The 19,591-nt window shown below is 37.1% G+C and overlaps 2 protein-coding genes across 3 annotated transcripts; one reads left to right on the forward strand and one right to left on the reverse strand.

Moving 5' to 3' along the window:
• Window positions 1–2,253: 2,253 nt before the first annotated feature.
• LOC142619343 (uncharacterized protein C24B11.05) lies at window positions 2,254–5,436 on the forward strand. Of its 2 annotated transcripts, none has more exons than XM_075792415.1 (8): window positions 2,254–2,541; window positions 3,268–3,333; window positions 3,627–3,692; window positions 3,797–3,894; window positions 4,005–4,130; window positions 4,225–4,524; window positions 4,646–4,711; window positions 5,143–5,436. In XM_075792415.1, the coding sequence occupies exons 2-8, from the start codon at window positions 3,282–3,284 to the stop codon at window positions 5,293–5,295; spliced, it is 861 nt and encodes a 286-aa protein (XP_075648530.1). In that variant the 5' UTR covers window positions 2,254–2,541; window positions 3,268–3,281; the 3' UTR covers window positions 5,296–5,436. The 2 variants fall into 2 exon arrangements, with proteins under 2 accessions (XP_075648530.1, XP_075648529.1); XM_075792414.1 differs by lacking the exon at window positions 2,254–2,541 and adding an exon at window positions 2,652–2,864.
• Window positions 5,395–8,756, reverse strand: LOC142619344 (uncharacterized). The gene is made up of 7 exons (XM_075792416.1): window positions 8,573–8,756; window positions 7,643–7,855; window positions 7,235–7,373; window positions 7,019–7,107; window positions 6,871–6,925; window positions 6,601–6,686; window positions 5,395–5,839 (listed from the first exon to the last, which is right to left on the reverse strand). Exons 1-7 carry the CDS (start codon window positions 8,633–8,635, stop codon window positions 5,684–5,686), a joined length of 801 nt encoding a protein of 266 aa, XP_075648531.1. The 5' UTR covers window positions 8,636–8,756; the 3' UTR covers window positions 5,395–5,683.
• Between the last annotated feature and the right edge of the window lie 10,835 nt (window positions 8,757–19,591).

Genomic DNA, 19,591 nt, shown 5'->3' on the forward strand with positions numbered 1-19,591 from the left:
CATTACGAATTATAGCTCCTATCCCTGATCTTTCCAGCCCTGAAAACACCGCAGCATCAAAGTTAAGCTTGTAGACATCTGGCGGAGGAGGTTGCCACACTTCAAATGCGCCTGTACTTGCTTAAATTCTTGAATGAGCTCCTCTGCTCGCTTGCTAAGGCATTTTGGATCCTTCAATTTTCCCCATGCACCACACAATTTCTTTGGTTCCACATAATCCATGCCTGGCTTTACTTGATGCTCTTAAAAAACTATCTTACATTGTCAATAATGATAAAATAAAATTGACAAAAAATAAAAAAGAAAGAATAAAAGTGCCTCTAACCATGCACATACAACATATATGACGCATGCGGTGAGCCAATGATGTAAGGCTTCAAAAGATATGTTGAATTTGAGTAATTTTACAACTAATTTTACATTTTTTTTTAACAACTATCTTAGAGCGCACTAGCATCAATACTTATAAATAGAAAAATTACCGCATTTTAGGATGAGCTAATTAAACCCAAAATTCACCTACATCATTTCAGACTATGCAAATCAAGTTGTGTAAAAATCATGGTTACTGCAATAAATGTGAAAATTTACACTGTCACATTCATTTTGTATTTAGTTTTATTTTTTCTTTACATATTCCAATAATGAAGAAAAAAAAAGTGGATGATGATTGTTGTGTATGAAGAAAGAGAAACCATTAAAAAATATAAAAAAATTGATATTTTAATAAAATTTTAATATAAAATAAGATCAGATATAAGGTGGTTTGAAAAATGAGTGTATAAAATTAAAAAAGTAAATTCTTATGCTAAAATAGTAAAAAACATTTCATATGAAAAACTGTAATCAACTATATATCACTTTTATATAAATTCACCACTTTTTTTTTTTTTTTCATCACTCACAATCAGTCACATCGGATAATTATGAAAATTAGTGTTGAATTGGTTACAGTTCTATAATTTTTCGTTCAATATACTTACAATGGAGAGAGTAGCACCTCCCATTATCCTGAGCGAGGCACAGCTGCACAGGTCATGCCAAAACAGGCAACGCAAATGCGTATTCACAAGATATGGAACTAACCTTCTTTTCTCAATGGTACCCAAACCAAAAACAAATGTTTGACATAACCTATAAAGGGAGTTTATGTATAATTTCTTAGTAGTTAAAACTTTCACTTTTATTTATATTTATTTATGGGTGCAAAGAAAACAAATAAGACTTTGGAATAATGGAATTGTTTGCTTCTAAAGGTCAAAACGAGTGAAAAAGATTCTTTTAGAGGGCATTGGCTAGACTGGCTAAGGGAGGCAACCGTTTAAGGATGCAAATGGAATCGCAATTCACAACTCACAAGGAACTTTTGTGAAATTCAAGTTCCATGAAAATTACAGTGTATTGTCAAAAACTAAGTAATATAAGAAAGTGTTGCAGATAAAGTCTTGAGTTCTGACAGTTCTAGAATCTCCGCTGTTTCCGACCCTGTACATTGCATGAGAGCATCTTGTTCCGGCAAAACGAATTTGTCGTTCTCTAACATCAAATTCCATTTGCATTTGCCAATATTCAGTTTGCATTATGGGATGACAATGACTTGTAATTGAAGCTAGCGAGGTATTGTTCATGGCCATTCCAAGGGGCAGCATATTTGTGTGTATACCCTTCTTGAGTACTGCAATAAGGGAGAGAATTGTATTATCCGGGAATATAATAAGAAAAAAAAGGCGTTATTCACATTTTTTAAAATACGTGATGTGTATGGACAATGTACACTAAGTAGCTAGTGTGCAATAATCAATGTCAATGTGATAAGAGTAGTGTTTATTACACTATGTGTTAATGTACACACCTTAACACAGGCAAAAAAGCAACTGAAATTAATTTTCAATTGGAAATGGTGACTCAACTCACAATTTTAGTTGCTTTTTTGCGAGTGTGTAAAGGTGTGTGCAACAAGTTTTTGCCATATGATAATATTGTTGATAAGAAAATAGTTATGAAATATGCTTTTATTCCGAATACCTTTGGAAATTGAAAAGAATAAATCTCATCTTTATTTCCCACTGTAGGTAATCCATAATCTCATTCATATATCCTTTGATTCCATGATGCCAGCAGGCCAATCTAGACTATTCCTAATTCCATGAAGGAAAAAAAAACCCAATGGCCCTGCTCCGCATAATTATTGGTCATGCACTAAGCACTCATCTCTTGTTATTGGTTCATACTATGAGAGAAATTTTAAGAAATGAAGCCTATAACTCTAGTAGGTGGGTTGCGATGAGACATGAGACTATGAGAGCATAGACAAATGTTGAAAATGACTGGTAACCGAAAGCAACACGAGTCATGACTCTAACACATTTAACACTTTAGAATTATACTAAAAGAAAGATAAATTGTGCTCACCACCTCAGACTTTGCAAGTGTCACCTCTCTCAGCACCTTCCTCACATATTTGTAGTATATATATATGCCGTGTGTAAGTCATTATTGAATCAAGCGTCAAAGCAATTATAGTCATTGTATTATTTGAAGGTATTGGTTTATTATGTTGTACTATGTTCTTTATATAGAAAAAGATATCTTTTTTGCTTTCTGTTCATTGTTTTCTTCAACAAATACAAGGTTTTGAGATCATTTCCGTATGGTTGTGGTTAATTTTGATGAAATTGTATTGATTTCATCATATGTTCCATGAAATTTGCTTAATATCTTTGTCCTATATATAATCTGAGAGAGGGTAAGGTATATACTCAAAAATAAAATGGAAGCTTTGAACCTTTTATCTAAGCTCTTAACCTCTTTTTTGCTGAGGACCTTTGCTCTTAATTTGTTGCACTTCTCGACAGCTTCACCAGGTCTTTCTTTTCTTTTTCTATTCTTTTTTAAAAATTTGATTTGTTTTCTCTGCATGGTTTTTACTGTGAATTCTACCATCTCCTCCTTTCTTTCATAGATATTACTCGTTTGCTTTAATGGGTTTGATCGTACTAGTTCTAGTTCATGATTCTCAAAATCAAGGATATCAAATGTAAAAAACAGTGAATATGATTCTTTATATGGCCATATGCTCATCCCTGCAAGAATTTTAAGAGAGTGATTTGATAAAGAACTGTTCCCCCTCACCCTTTAAGGTTTTTGACTCCAAAATTTCCTCTTTGCTGTGTGAAGGGAAGGCAGCTTTTATAGAGTAGGATTTTTTCTAAACTCCTCTTAAGTACTTGTGTTCTACAATCATAAAGTAATAAAACTTTCTTGCAGAGATATTCTTGAAGATGGACGCTGTTAGGAGGTGCAGTGGAGCCAAATATGACTGCTTGCTCTTTGGTATGTCGTAATGCAACTTAATCTACTTAGTTTAATGTTCCATTGCATTGCTTTAATAATGAAATGTTACTGTTCTCTATTTTATAAAAAACCCAACTGAGCAAATTTTTTTGTGTTTGATCAACCAGTTAGAGATAGAGACTGGAAATTTGACGAAATAATGTAGTCTTCATGATTTAATGTTAGAAAACATTGTTAGTATAGATGATAAATTATATATATATATATATATATATATATATATATATATATATAAATGTTATTGATCTTTGGGTACCCAACATGTTCTGCAGATATGGATGATACTCTGTATCCCGTGAGCTCTGGTATCAACTTGGCTTGTCGCAAGAATATAATAGGTATGATTGTTGACACTTATGATAATGATGATGGTGTCAACGGTGGTAATACAGTTACAATGACAGGGAAATTGATAATTTAAAAAAAAAATATATTGTTGTAGAGTACATGTTGCAACATTTGCACATGGATGGAAGTGTAGTACCAAGGATGTGCTTGGCATTGTATAAGGAATATGGGACAACAATGGCCGGTCTAAAGGTAAAATAAAGATGGATTTCTTGAAAATTATCTGTCAATATAAATAATTTCCTGAATTATTCTACTCTGTTTATACTTGGGAGTTCACAAATTTTAGTCTTTCCCTTCAGGCTCTTGGTTATGAATTCAATGACGACGAGTTTCATGCTTATGTCCATGGAAGACTACCCTACGATGTCCTCAAGCCAGATCCAGTTTTAAGGAATCTTCTACTTTCCATGCCACAGCGTAAAATAGTATGTCAATACTGTTCTACTCTTTCACATTCATGTTCACAAACAAGACAGCAATATATTGGTTATTCTAAGCTGTTTGAACTGGTTTTTTCAGATCTTCACTAATGCAGACAAAGCACATGTATCTCAAGTTCTAAGCAGGCTGGGTTTGGAAGATTGTTTTGAAGGCATCATTTGCTTTGAAACACTTAACCCTCCCCAAGAACCAGTTGGTTGCATTGATGTGCCAGTTGATAATTCAGTCCTCACAGGAGATGCCCCAGAGCCAGAATCCTATAGTATAGGTTTAACCGAGGGTGGAAGTTTCAACTCCAAGTCACGAATCCTTTGCAAACCTTCTGTGGAAGCTTTTGAAGCTGCTATTCAGATAGCAAACATTGACCCAAAGAAAACAGTAAAATTCAATGCACATCTCAGTTTATTTTTGGGATAAATTTATCTCAACTTTAAAACCATTATTTGTTGCTTTAAACATTGCCGAAATGACTAACAAAAATTTTCTATTCCTCTCTCAGATCTTCTTCGATGACAGTGTTCGAAACATTGCAAGTGGAAAAGCAGCCGGACTTCATACTGTTATAGTAAGTTTTGAGTGGCTTTGTAGTATAAAGTACTGCAATTTTGCAACTTACCTAACTAAAGAATCCGAACAAACAAAACTAAAAAACGTTACAAATCATATCTTGGAACCCAATAATAAAGTTAACCCCCACCCAGAAAGCAAAAATGATACTTAGAGAAAGAGTACAAATATAAAAACAAACTCAGCACAGGTGAGGATTTCTTCATATGATCATGTTCCGGATGGCAAAATATTTCATTATTATCAGCATTGTTTACTGTGTTGCTTGGCAAATGAATCAATCATGTTAGGATGGGAGATGGCGCCTTGGATTAGATTCCCATCAACAATGCATTATTAGCATGAATGACTGCTTTTCTCTACTACCATAAGGGAATAAATAACATGGACTTTGGTCAAATTTAATGAAAGTGAGATTTTTGATGGCAGGTAGGGAGCTCAATTTTGGTTCCTGGTGCTGACCATGCCTTGAGTAGCATCCACAATATAAAGGAAGCAATACCTGAAATTTGGGAAGGTGAAGGAGAGCAGATCGGGCAAGTTATTCAGTCCAGTGCAGTTGCAACCGTTGTCCTGGCATAATTTCCCCCCAGCGACACATTTATGTTTAATTCTCATGCAATGTAAAATAAAGACAATGATAAATTCCTATGTCAAGTTTAGCTTATTATACAACATCTATGAAAAAATGAATACAAAATCTTATTCTCCTAGTTGCCACCACAGAATGGTATGTGAACTGCCTATGAATTCATGTAAGTGAAACAATTTAGTTGACCACAACACATGCCAAATCCTTGCATTTGAAATTTGGATTCACTCTGCTAATAATACATGCTCCTCTACCGCTAGCTTATATAAAATCATCCGGAATTTCCTCAGCTAACATTAATAAACACAGTATTTTTTGCTAAATCAATTGCACAGTCACAAAAAGTGATAATTAGGACATTGTGCATCAGCAGATAAATCAGGCACCTACAGGTAGCTCTCCACAATTGATGATTCTGCATGGCAAGCGAGGACTATCTGACCTGCTTGTCTCCTGGGATTCCAGTTTTCTCACAACATCCAGTCCATCAATAACATTTCCAAACACAACATGGCGATTGTCCAACCAAGGAGTCTACATAGAGCAAATTGAGGACATTATCCATAAAGAGTTTAGAGTCATGGAGATCCAACATAACCAAACAGAGACATGTGTATAACTACTTTAATTGCCTGTGATACAGAGGGATCAGGGGGTGGTATGAGATAAGTAAACATTCAAGTACATGGACTAGACATGGTCACCATGGTGAACTTGTGTTTACAAAAAATGGCTAGGGGGCGGGTAAAAAGTTAATACCCTTCAACCAGAAATGACACAGTTGTAATTTAATAAATAAAACTCCTGAAACTTTCCAATCATTCTGCTTTCTTATTTAAATGTGTTATTAGTTGAAGCCATCCAGTCAAAGGCTCTTGGCTTCTTCCATGAGGTGTTTTGGCAGGCCAGTATGAATCATGCCTCCAGGCTTTGCCATGAGGTAGGTAAGGCTTGAGAAGTCTTGAGGAGAAATGTCACTGTTCAATCTTGCTGAAGATTAATGTTATCCGTATATTCATAATTCACCTGATAATTCTGTATATTCTTATATGAAAATGATTTATTACTCAACTTAGTGAAGAGCCATGCCACCTCAATAGCATTGCCATAAGAATGTCAATTAGGGGTAAAGAAAATTTCCAGGTATTCAAGAGATACATTTTGATCTTCAAAGATTACTGAAGTAACATTTTCTAATACTACATGTGATATATGATGTCTGGTTTTAAAAGTGAAAAGAATACAACAAGAAATACTATCAAACCGATTGAAAAGGATTACAGCAGCTATCTCACCTTGACTGTGCAAATGAAAAATTGGCTCCCATTGGTATCAGGTCCTGCATTAGCCATGCTCAAAACTCCAGGCCCTACATGCTTCACTGCAATTAACGCCTGGATGTCAGTAGTCAGTACCATTGTCACTGTCATTCAAATACTTTCCCAAGAACTCTAACTGAATTCCTTATATTATGAAGCAAGATAAAGACAATAGAGGAGGAAGATTTTGAAGTGCTCCTCATTATTGAAGCAAAATGCTGTCATTGAGGTGCTAGTAAGACATACATGCAAAGCTCTCATCTTCAAATTTAGAACCATAGATGCTGATTCCTCCAGTTCCCTGCAGCCATTAAACACCTTAAGTTTTGGCTTAGTTATAAAGCATCTACCTTTCGGCTTCACACCCACACACAAACACACACACAGAACTCACATCTCCTTCAGTGAAGTCCCCTCCCTGGATCATGAAATCTTTAATAATACGGTGAAAGGAACATCCTTTGTAGCCATAGCCTTTCTCTCCTGCATATGGATATTTCAATTTAATCTTCAAAGTGCACCATTATACAATTATATCAGAACAACAACTACAACAGCGGCAGCAGTCACAATGCTTCTTAAGATAAGGACTAATGTGAACAAAGCTTGCCTGTGCACAAGGCTCGAAAATTCTCAACAGTTTTTGGCACAACATCTCCAAATAGGCCCATTACAATTCTACCTACAGGTTCACCCCCGATGTCTACATCAAAGAAGACCTTGGTTGTCACTTTCGCTTGCAGCTCTTCCTAAAATAACATAACATTTATAAGATAACCAAATTTTTGAATGCAATGAGGATTATAGGAACTATTCTATGCATATAACAACAATGTATAAGGAGTTAAAAATGAGAAAGTATCAATAATGCATATTTTCTTCTCAAACATGTAATTTTATCACTATCGTGAGATTTTTGGTTTCTATTGGCAGATATCTTTCTTCCAATGTTTTAGACACGATGAAGAAATTCTCATTAACAAGTACAAAAAGCATGGTGATTAAATCATACACTTACAGTTGCCATTGAGTAGCACACCATTCTTTTGTACTTAATTGAAGGTGCTCTTGAAAGTTGAATGACAGAAATACTAGAGGCAGAGTGAGATTTTGAAGTCAATGCTCTTGCAGTTGCAGGGTAGCATAGACGTGAAACTTGGGAGTAGCCTGAGTGCAAATTTGTAGAGCCGCATACAACATGTGGCATATGCACATTTGGTCCATGACTTCCCTGATTAAAAGAAAACAATGCTCACATTAGAAACTAGCAAGTGTAACAACAAAGAAGGGTGAATATTAAGCATTAACCTGCATTTTCTTGCAAGCAACCTAATAGTCACAATATTAACAAAATTGTGCTTTTATGCACTGTCTGAGTCTCTGAGGAAGGTAATATGAGCAAAAGAATTAGCTTTAGCATGGTATGAACAAGAATAGCAAAGACAAAACTAAGGTACAGTTCCTAGGGTGTTGTACCTCAGATTCCCCAAGGAAATTCAAACACATGGCTGCATTGACCAATACAGCACAAATACTGTCATCTTTCCCAAGGACAATTAAAATCAATATAGTCATGTGTTGTACCTCAATTTTGCCCAAATAGTAATTTGGAGTTATAAATAACAAAACTTGGAAGTAATGTTAGTAGTATTGTAACTGTTGGTGGGCAATAACCCAATTGCTTGTTACAAGTGCATTTCATAGTAAATTTAACAAATTTCAAATTAAAATTTGCAACAACTATACGTATCAAAGCATAAATAAATAAAATAAAAATAAAAAGAAAATCTATGCAACATAATGCAAGATTGATTGGATAAACCAGTTAAACTATAAATTTGACTGAAAATCTAAAAGCCCAGTTGGGATTGAGTGGATTGGTTTTGATTAACAAATAAGGGAGAGGGGATTGAGATATAGGGAGATGAAAAAAAGTAGAGTTCTGAACCTGAAAAAGAGAAGGAAGAGTGGCATGACAGTGCACCAGTTGCATTGAGATTGTAGAGGCCATAAGGGCTGACTGTTAGTTTAGTAAAAAAAGTTACAGAAAGAAATGCCTCAAAAAGACTATCTTTGTTCTCTCGGAAAAGAGTAGAGTAGAAATCTCAAATCTGGATAGGAATATAATGGGATAGAGTAACAGACTATAAAATAGAAAATGGGTTGTTGTGTTGGCGACTTTGGAGATCGGGATTGGTCGGCCTTGGCTTTTTTGTCTTTTGCTTTGGTGGTGGAGGCCTTGTGTTACTCGTTCACTTTGTGCTCGCGGCTGGATTTGCATCGCAAGAATCATGACGGCCCAATCCACATAGATTCCTCCGAAGGGGGTCATCAAAGTCTTCGCAACAGGTCCACAGCCCACAGCCCACACCACTCCTCCATGCAAATATTGGGAAATACTTAGGCAACCAATGTACAAAGGCATGGCATACAATCTTACCATAATTTATTTTGAAGAAGCAGATTTTTAGATTTAAACTCGTGATCTGTTGCTTTTAGTACAACACACTTACCGTGCAGTAAGACTCCCCCTTTAAATATGGGGTAATAATTCTCATTCAAAAATAAACATAATTATTCTCAGGCTAATTATACATTGATTTTTTTTTTTTTTTGGGGCTAAGATCACTTAAACTTTGCATACTCTATATAAAGGAAAACGTAATTTTAAAATTATACAGGCATGGCGAAAGGCCTCTTTGATGCATCAACAAGGCAATCAAGTGGCACGATTTATGGCTGCTCATGTTAAATAAGATTATATGAATGATGTTTCATTAGATGAATTGTCCTCTTTACTGTTGTTTTGAGTCTTGACAAATTATGTACTCTAAATTTGGTTATCTAATAAAAATTTTCTACATTTTCTTTAAAAAGTACATATAAAAAGTTTAGTGAAAGATTTTAGATGATGGTTTTGGCCTAGAAGTTATTATTAGCTTTTAGTACATTGTAAAGTCTAACCGAGTAAACTTTTTTTTTTGCCTAATGGAACTTTCATTAAAACCAAAAACTAAATATTAAATAACACCAACTTCATAAAGCAAGCCTTTAAGACTTCTTGAGGAAAGTTTTTAGGAAGGATTGGCTCTTTAAAAAGTGTTTAAGTTTTTGGTACGGTATCCAAAAACATTGTTGATGCTCATTTTTGCAAATTCGTACCCAAAAACTCATGAGGAAGAAAGTCCAATAAAAAGTAAGGCCTAAAAGCCCAAAAGCCCATACGGAGGAAAGCCTAATAAAAAGCAAGGCCCAAAGGCTCACCAAAAAGACCAAAGAGCAAGAAAGACTCAAAGAAAACATAAAAGAAACAAAAGCCTAGAGTTATGCCTGGGCTGAGAGAGAGAGAGAGATGCATGGGAAAGTGATTTACAGCAGAATACAAATCTACAGCATAATACAGATCTGCTGCAGAATACAAATCTTCAGCAAAATGACTTCGGCGGATCAAGGAAAAATTGGGTCCAAGACTCTTTTGATCCAATAAATATTATTTGGCCCACAAAGGCCCAAATCCTTTTGTATAAAAGGGTAGGAGTGAAAACTAATATGAAGAAACACGATGAAAAGAAACAAAGAATAGTAGAAAGTGCCAGCAGTAAGAACTATGTGAAGGAAAGAAAAGCCAAACCAAAGGAAATGACAAACATAGCAGGAAACACATGAAAAAATAAGACAAGGCCAGTGGTAGAAAACGCGTGAAGGAGAAAGAAAACAAAATAAGAAAAAAGACAAAAGAAAACAAGACAAGCCCAAGAGCCCATACCCTCTTCAATAGAGGATAAACACAAGTAGAATAAACACGCAGCGGAATGGAACAAAGCTAATCTGCTACGATAGAATAGGTGTGAGAACGAAAGAAAACAAAAACAGAGAATAGTGGAACAAGCACACAAGGGTCGGAGCACCACCAACCTGTACCCAACTAATACAAGGGAGGTGGTGTCATGACCCAAACCTGTACTTCAAAATTAAGAGCATAACTGCCATGTTAGTATCGAGTTTAACTCAATACTAGCATGAACCAACTAAAGCTGAAGGTACTTATCAAAAATCATCTCTCGCATTCCTTTTTATTTCCTTGCATAAAAGCTATAATATACAAATTCTTTAAAATTTTAAAACTTCATTACATTCAAACTTTGCAAGATTACAACTTGGCTAAAACTTAAGGTGTTTGTGTGAATATTGTTTGGGGGCCTTTTTCGATTGCTCAACCACGTGTTATCCACTAGATTAGTGACCTTGCTAGGCCCGGGTTCTTTTTGGGGAGTTGCGTCCCGGAACTCAACATTGGGCCACGTGGTCCAACGGCTACCGGTGTACTTTTTAAGCCTACCAAACAATTAAAGCCAAAGTCTAAGAATCACGATAATGATTGAATGAATATGTAATATGTGCTTGATATAATAGGTTTGATTAGTAGTTGAAATAAAGTAGTATTTATTTAGAAGTAAAGTAGTCATGTACTCAATGATGTAAATTTAAAGATAAGGAGGCAAAGTCACTTATCTTTTTATGGTTTGTAGCCCAGCTGTATAACTTCAGTGAGCTGATGGGATTCTAGCAGAATGCTAGTGGTAGGGGCTAGTTAAGCTTGCCCCTCTTATCATGCATTTAAATGAGTTTAAGCCTTGGTTAATAGTTGGAATAAAGTAATATGTATTTAAATGTGAAGTAATCATGTACTCAATAATATAAATTTAAAGATAAAGAAGCAAAATCACTTATCTTTGTATGATTTGTAGCCCAGCTGTACAGCTTCTATGAGTTGACAATATTCCAGCAGAGTGGCCCCAGCGGTAGAGAGGCAGTTTGCCATAATAACTTCAAGATCGAAGGGGGAAAATGGGTGCAACTAGAGGGAGAAAGAGCATGCCCAGCTGTGTGTAGGGGCTGGTTAAGCTTGGTCCTCTTATCATGCACTTAAATGAGTTTTCCCATTGACAATGCTCTTTTAGTTATTGTGAAGTTATGAGTAGTGTTGCCTTCCATGAGAAGGGCTTTTGTATGGAGTATTTGTGCCTTCTAAGAGAAGGGCTTTATATAAGATGGATTTGTGCCTTCCATGGGAAGGGCTTTGGTATGAGATATTGATGCCTCCTAGGAGAAGGGCTTTTATAAGAGAGATAGAGAAGAGTATTGATATGTGTTATGAGCAGCAAAACAATAGAATTTCAGAGTGAGAGAGCATGAGAGTGAAGTTTAGATGGAGTAGTGTGTTATATGTAATGGTGTAGTAAATGTGTATGAAATTGTGTAAGAAAAGTGGAGAAAGAGATGTTTTGTGGGATGTAGTATTTGCACTATGTATGATATATTGAACTGTGAGAGATATGGTAGTTAAAAATAGTAAAAATATGAGATTACAACCGTTGGAGGAGTTGCAGAGATTGCTTTCTAAGAGGAAAGATTTTGTAAAAGAAGAGTATGGAGATGTGTTTAAGTATTTGGAGATGGGAGTAGTAAAATCTATTTTATGAGTATGAAGAGTGAGAGAATGAGTATGAGAGTGGTAATAGTGCTACAGTGTGTTTAGAAATGTTGCTGGAATTTACTGCTGGGCTTTTCAGCTGGTATATACTGCTGGGATTTTCTATTGGAGGATGGATAAGGGCTTATGAAGGCATTTATGAGCTAAGGGATGAAGAGTTTAGTTCTTGATTTTGAAACTAAAAACTCAGAACTTCATTCAGAGCTTAAGGAGAGAGGATAGAGAGGTTTGTGAAAGAGTTCTTCTCCCTTTGTGTCCTCCTCTTGAGGTGTTGATGAGGGGTCCTATTTAAAGCTGAGTTTAAGGGGGTATTTTAGCAAATAATATCAGCCAAAATCTGTCCCAACTTGCAATGAATCTTCAGAAAATCCATCTTAAGATTTGGGCAAAAATGGTATGTTTAGGTTTAAGGTATACTTGTTATTTCGGGTAAGAGCTACTAGGGGAAAAGCAGCAGAAAAGGAAGGTATTTCAGCAAGAGAAAAGATAGTTACATAGTTGGTTTTGGTTTTAGCCAAATGTGGAAAAAAGAGTAATGCTAAGGCTGCTGGGTCAGCTGTTACATCTGTCCTGGAAAAGCTGTCCCAGCTGTTAGGAAAAACTGTCCCAGTTGTTAGGAGCAGCTGTCACTTTGGGCAGAAGTAAAAGAGGTCAGCATGGTGATTGAAGAGTATTACAGAGGTCATTCAGCATTTACTTTATGGTTTTAGCTGAAAATGGTAAGATCACTTTCAAGGGTATCTTGCTACTTTAGGCATAGCAGCTAGCAGCTGGGATTTCAGCATTAAATGACTGCTGATATCACTCCTAGTCAGGTGTCAAGTGCTGAATACACTGCTGGGGGTCTGCTAGAAATGTTTTCCCTTTTGGGTGTTTGTGTTTTTGGTGCAAGTTCCATTACAACACATTTCTAGCAAGTAATAGAAGGATTGGTTGAAAGGTAATGAAGGTTTAGAGGTTTAGTCAATGTCTCATTGTGTTGTGACATAATCTTGGTGAGCAAAAAGAGTATTAAATGTTTTGCTCTAGCAGCTGGCAGAGAAATATATAGTCTGACTGTGGCAGACAGCAGCTGGTATGAGTGACATTATGAATATTGTGTATATAGTTGGAGATGAAAGATAACCAATCAGATTAGGCCATGTGTTTGAGTTGGATTTTAGCTGAAAGCAGTAATGAGATTTATGTAGAATAAAATAATGAAGTTTCTAAATTTGTATAGTAAAAGCTGGGGATTGAATGAACAGTTATATTCCCAGCAGTTAGATGACTGGGGATATTGAATATGTGTCATATGATGAATATTAACTTTAATAAAAGAGCAATAGGAAATTTTATCATTTTAAGTGCTATGTGATAAGAGATGCTTACCATATGTTACCCGCTACACACGGACTCGTTAGAGTTTAGGGAGTTGAAGAAGACACGCCAAGCAACATGTTTCTTTTATCAACTTTAAACCGCTGGAGCTTTACTGAGCATACCTCTTGGCCCTCCAAACCACGACTCCCAAAGTTTCTCCGAAGAGACTTATGAGCTTGGATTATAAGCTGAAGATGAGATGACGTACCTCGGGTTTTGTTGTGATGTTGTGTAAATATGAGCTCTTGTTGAAGAAGCCGCTTGCCATGAGTGTAAGAAAGGTGATATGAGCCGTGAGCTTTGATTCATTGTGTGAGCCCAATCCATATGTTGATGTGGCATGAGTTGCCAATGAAGTAATGCCATGTGGGTCGAAAAAAGAATCCTTAACAAATATTACATAGCTAAATGTTTAGCAAAAACTCTTATTTACAAGTCTAACCCCAAAGACATACAACTGGGGTTCAAAACAAACTTAAACAACATCTTTATTCATAAGGATCAAGTACATCTTGATTCCTCCTATACAAAAAAAAAAAAAAAAAAAAAACTATTTCGTCCATATAACAAAAGAACTATGCATTCTAACAAACGAGAACCATAAATCCCTTGCCACATCTAATACTCTCGCTGCTTCTAGGAAAAAACCTATTCACTGAAATATAATAGGGTGAGTTGCAAAGCCTAGTAAGGTTTTAAGTTCTATGAAAATTTAATAAGAATGCATGTAAATCAAATATTTTATGGATATGCCACCTTTGATAAATAGTCTTCAATAGTATTCATACTATTCTTAAAAAAACTTATGAACTTAAATAGACTAATAAGGAAGATACATCATTTTTCCTTTCATATAATAATAAAATGACATAATAAGAAATTTTAACATAATTCAATAACCTTATCTTTAAATAGACTATGAAACTTTTTATAAACTTTCCATCAGACTTATAATGCATTCAACATACCTTTCTTATCATCATACTTTTCTTATAAATTCCAAATAGCTTAATAGCTCATTAATAATATATATTAGTCCGTCCAATTGTAAGTCTGTCACAACTTTTGGGAGGCTTCCAGCACATTGTGCCAAGCATCTAGCATTCCCTACAATGCTAGGAAATCCAAGGATCATATTACAAATATCACTCCCATTTCGGTGTGATTAGATTATTAACCATGGGGATTGGTTGGCATCACAAGTTGGTATTTTCCAACAAGGGCTGGTACAGTAGAGTTGTCACCACTTTTAATGCCTAATCAATATTTTCATGGAAATGCTAGTACTTTAACCCCTACTGGCTGAGTTCAAATCATAACAATGGAATAACCTGAAAATTATATTTTTCTGACAATTATGCTTTTACATAAATATTTCATAATAGTAGCATATTCTCTTCATTCTTAAATATTATGTTTGTGGCATGAGTAATAACATCAATATGCTAAAAATGATCGTATATATAAGATTCAATATTCATGAACACATATCTTTACTTAAATCATGATTATATGCAATATTTCTAATATAAAAGGTTTTAATGCATAATAAATTTTCTAAACAAGGCTTATACTTGTCAAAACAACATGTCACGTATCCTTTACTTGAAAGCAGAAGGTGCAAGATATTTGAATAAGAGGAGCTCAATTGTCCACATTCTCGTCGCCTAAATGAAGGACTAAAACTTAATACTAACAAATCTTCCTAAGAGCATTGGCATTAGTTGATGCAAAATTTCCTTCTATTTTGCAATAAAAAACCTATTTTTTCTATTTTACACACTCACTTTTACAAAACACCCACGCCAGTCTGTCTATTATACACATTTATTTAAATAAAATATTCTAAACCCAGTCACCATTAACCCGATCAATACCCAGCCACCATCAACGATCAATACCCAGCCTCCATCAACCCGATCAATACCCACGGATCAATACCCATCAACCCGATCAATACTCATCAAAATCATCAAAACCCAGCCACCATCAACCCGATAAATACCCATGGATCAATACCCATCAAAACCCACTCATCAAAATCATTAAAAACCCCAGCCACCATCAACCCAATCAATATCCAGCCACCATCGAAAATCAATCCTAGCCCTCCATCATTAACCCATACAACCACCATCATCAACCCACTGATCAAACAGAAAATCCAAACTGATCAAACAAAAAAAAATTAAAAAGGATCAAAGGTGAGTGAGATCGTATCGGAGGTGAGATCGTATCTGTGAGCTTTAGATCGTGTTGTTGAGATTGTATCAGCGGTGAGCTTCGAATTGTATTGGTGAGTTTCGAATCGTCTCGGTGAGCTTCGGATTGTCTCGGTAGCGCTGGACTGATTGGTGATTGGTGAATTGATCGTGGACTGAGGGTGAGGCTGGACTGATCGGTGGACTAAGGGGGAGATAAAACTTGAGAGAGGTGAGAGTAAGAAGCTGAGAGAGTGTGGTGAAGGAGAGAGAAAAAAAATCTAAAATATTAGATACACGAGCTACAGTAATTGTGTAAATATACACGGTTATTGTAGCTTATGGAAATATTTACACATCTTTACATATTTTTACACCCATTGATGTGGGTGTTTTTTTTTTTTTTGCTTAAAATGTGTAAAATTTGTACTTTTTTCTATTTTAGAAGACTATAGATGGACTGATGTGGTTGCTCTAAGTGTCTAAACTTATACATAAATCATGATGATGCCGAAAAAATCACCAGTAAGCTACAAGCACTCCTCAAACCAAAGCAACACCTGCAAAAAGAAAATAGAGGACCTAAAAGAGAGCATCGGTGTGGTGCCGGCCAAAAACCCTCCGAAGGTCAAGTTAGAGTCTTTTTTTTACAACCCTAGAGTGCCAGAGTTGAGATAATTATGCGTACCTTGATGCTAGGGTTTCTGGGGTATTTATATTGGTGTAGGGTTATCATTCCTGCCTTGGTCAGGAGTCCTTTTCCTTTTAGGATAATACTTCTTTTTACTCCCAATTTCTTCTTGAGCTCTTTTCCATATAGGAGTCTTTTATTATGGTAAAACGTGTAACGTAAGAACTCCAGGTGTGCACACTTGTGTGGAGATCAAGCAAAGCCACGTCAAACATATCGTGTGACGTACAATTAAGAATTTATGACAACTAATCATACTGGACGGATACCAAATGTTGGATCCGTCCGATATGTATCCTTGCGGTATCAATCCGTCGACCTCACTCCGTCGTTCTTCTTAAAGAAAGATCCGTCTCATACTTTTATCCTCTTCAGTTGCCCCCTCACTCCTTGAATCCGTCGCTAAATACCAGACGGATTCATGGAGTGGCAGTCGTCCTTATGGCATCCTATTGAGACATGATGGTCCAGGCTTATTTATGACGAAGGACATGTGGCCAATATTTATGACAAAGGACACGTGACCCTTATTGATTTGCTGTTCATCTACTCGATCTTGATCCGGTATGTGCTCTGAACCCTTTTTTTTATTTTATTTTATATATATGCACTTTCTGTAGATCCGTCAGTGTCTTAGGCTGTACCGTAATATATATGTAGGTAATGTCTAGTGCGTCGAGTAATCAATTGTTTGTCCGCGACGGGCGGGCTACGATGAGGGATTCCCGTCAGGTCAAAGAGATCTTGACACTTCAAGTGAAGAAAGGAATCCATCCTCTACCTCTCCTTCCCAAGATGACGAGGGTTTGGATACTGATAGTTCAGAGTCGTCAAGTGATAACTTAGATGGTGTCGATCCCCCCGTTTAATCTATGATCGGTCCAGACGGTTTTAGAGAGTTCGTCATGCTACTGCTATGGACGGTCAATGATTTTAGGTCCACAATCACAGAATTCCATTTCAAAACACTTAGGGCCAAGTATCAAATTCCTGACGGCGTCTGTCTCCGTCTCCCCCACAAGTCTGAGAAATGTTACTATAGGGGGGTCGACGGTGTTGGGGTCTATGAGCAAGCACTGAAGGCAGGGCTTAAATTCCCTTTGAGTTCTCTTCACCGTCGACTGCTTCAATATCTTGGCCTATCCGTCACTCAGATCTCCCCAAACGCCTGGAGAGTTTTCATAGGCGTGGAGGTCTTGTACGGGGCTATGTCCAACGGTGCACGAAGGTTGACGGTGGAAGAATTCTTCCACTGTTACCGTCCTACGGAGATCACTAAGTCAAAAGGAATGTACAGTTTCGTAGCTAGGAGCCCATTGTTGAGGCTTGTCTGTGAGACACCCGACTCCAATAGAGACTGGAAGAGTAGGTACTTTTTCTTGGAAGGGGACGAATGGATGTGTCGTCTAGAGGACGACACATATATGCCCGTCGACACCACATGGGGCATAATGCCTCCGTCGGGTATGCAATTGCTTTTAGCTCCCATCCATTTAAACATTTGATTTTGTTTGGAAGTTAGTCTAACCGTCTTTTTTGTAGCTCGGGACCGTCCACAAGTTACTTTAGAGGAGTGGAGCTTCCTAGAAAAAATTTTCAACAAGACGAAGCTTGAGGAGAGGACGTGGGCTCAACTAGTCACCCTCGACACACTCCATTGGTATTGTGACGGCCTCGAACCCACTTCTGCCGCCCGTCGCTACGACAACAGAGTTCGCAAACGTAAGCCCGTCATAAACTCTTTTCGTCTTTTTTACTTGTGCTTTTCTAACACTTCACATCTGTCTTTGATGTGCAGAAATGGATGCTGCCAAGAGAAGAACCTTCATCAAGCAGCAAGCAGCGAAGAAGAAGCAAGAGGTCGGTCAAGCTAAGGGGACGGTTCCATCCGTTCCATCAAAACGGAATCAATCGGAGAAGATGGACCGTCTGCCGAAGAAGCCGAGCCCGTCGTAGCGTTGGAGGCCGAGAAACCACCCGTCAGGCATGGCAAGGGTAAGGGTTTGATGAAGGGTCCAATTCACACCGGTGAGAAACCACCCGTCCTTCTTCGAGAAGACTCAAGTTATGCCCTGGAAAGACTCTCGTCCATCATGACGGCTAATGATTATGAGGACCTTGGCAACCACGCGACAGAGGCGATGGGAGAGACGGGCCTCTTCACTATTGCACAGGTACTTTTTAACCCATCCTCTAGCTTTTGTAACCTTCCTTTTCATCCGTCGTTTACAATGTGTTGTATTTTGCTTTCAGGCCATGCTAATGATGAAAGGGCTAATGGGCCGTTGTCTCAATCACGAGACAACTATGGACCGTCTTAGGAAGAAGAATAAGACGATGGAGGACGAGCTTCACGACCTAAAAACCTGGAAGATCAACATGGATAGGAAGCTTAAATGCTTGGAGCAGGTTAGAGGTGAGCTAGAGAAGGAGAATGAGCAGTTACGTCAAATTTTAAAAGACAAAGAAAAAGAGCTGACGGACACCAAGACTCAACTCCGCGATGCAAAAGAAGTTGCGGTCCAGGAGTATCGTGACTCCGACCTTCTTTTGGCAGAGCTTGGGAGCTCCTTTGCTGACGGATTCGACGACGCCATCCGTCAGGTCAAGTCTTCGTATCCCGATCTAGACGTGTCCCATGTCTCCATTGATGCTCAAGGGCAAACACTTGTGCAATCCGACCGTTCAGAGAGTACAAACGATGTGTTTGCCGTCACTGCTCCAGCTGACGAAGGTCAAACTCTCCCTCCAAATCAACCAAACGACAATCAAAAGATTGAGAATACTTCCCCAAAGCATCAGTAGCAGTTTTTTTTTTTTTTTTTTAATGTATCACGGTCAAAACTTTAACCGTTGTAATTTATTTTGTTGAACCGTCGTATTTTAATTGTGAACATTTCATCTTATGAAATCTTACTAGCTTATTCGCTTGCTTTTTATCCGTCGTGTATTCTTAATTTATTGCTGCATGTAATAGTCTAATCATGTCGCGGGGGTCCGTCCAATTGTGAGTTGAATGCAATGAAGACATCTTTCATTTATGATGTCGGTCCTTCCCACAATTTAACTGGTATGTTTCTCACTTTAGAGGTCGTTTCGTCCATTTTATGGACCGTACACTATGTGAAATAATATGATAACAATCCTCGTAGGTTGATCCGTCCACTGTGTGGACAATTTTTATCCATTTTGGTGATCCGTCCACAATGTGGATTTAGA

Source organism: Castanea sativa, chromosome 12 (genome assembly GCF_040712315.1).
Source record: "Castanea sativa cultivar Marrone di Chiusa Pesio chromosome 12, ASM4071231v1".
Taxonomy (NCBI): Eukaryota; Viridiplantae; Streptophyta; class Magnoliopsida; order Fagales; family Fagaceae; genus Castanea; species Castanea sativa.

Coding starts and splice junctions, on each gene's coding strand:
- LOC142619343 (XM_075792414.1), top strand. CDS start 2,771: ATGGAAGCTTTGAACCTTTTATCTAAGCTCTTAACCTCTTTTTTGCTG. Junction 3,895..4,004: donor CAACAATGGCCGGTCTAAAG/GTAAAATAAAGA, acceptor CTTTCCCTTCAG/GCTCTTGGTTATGAATTCAA. Junction 4,525..4,645: donor ACATTGACCCAAAGAAAACA/GTAAAATTCAAT, acceptor TTCCTCTCTCAG/ATCTTCTTCGATGACAGTGT.
- LOC142619344 (XM_075792416.1), bottom strand. CDS start 8,635: ATGGCCTCTACAATCTCAATGCAACTGGTGCACTGTCATGCCACTCTT. Junction 7,108..7,234: donor TTTTCGAGCCTTGTGCACAG/GCAAGCTTTGTT, acceptor ATCCATATGCAG/GAGAGAAAGGCTATGGCTAC. Junction 6,687..6,870: donor TGAAGATGAGAGCTTTGCAT/GTATGTCTTACT, acceptor CGTTAATTGCAG/TGAAGCATGTAGGGCCTGGA.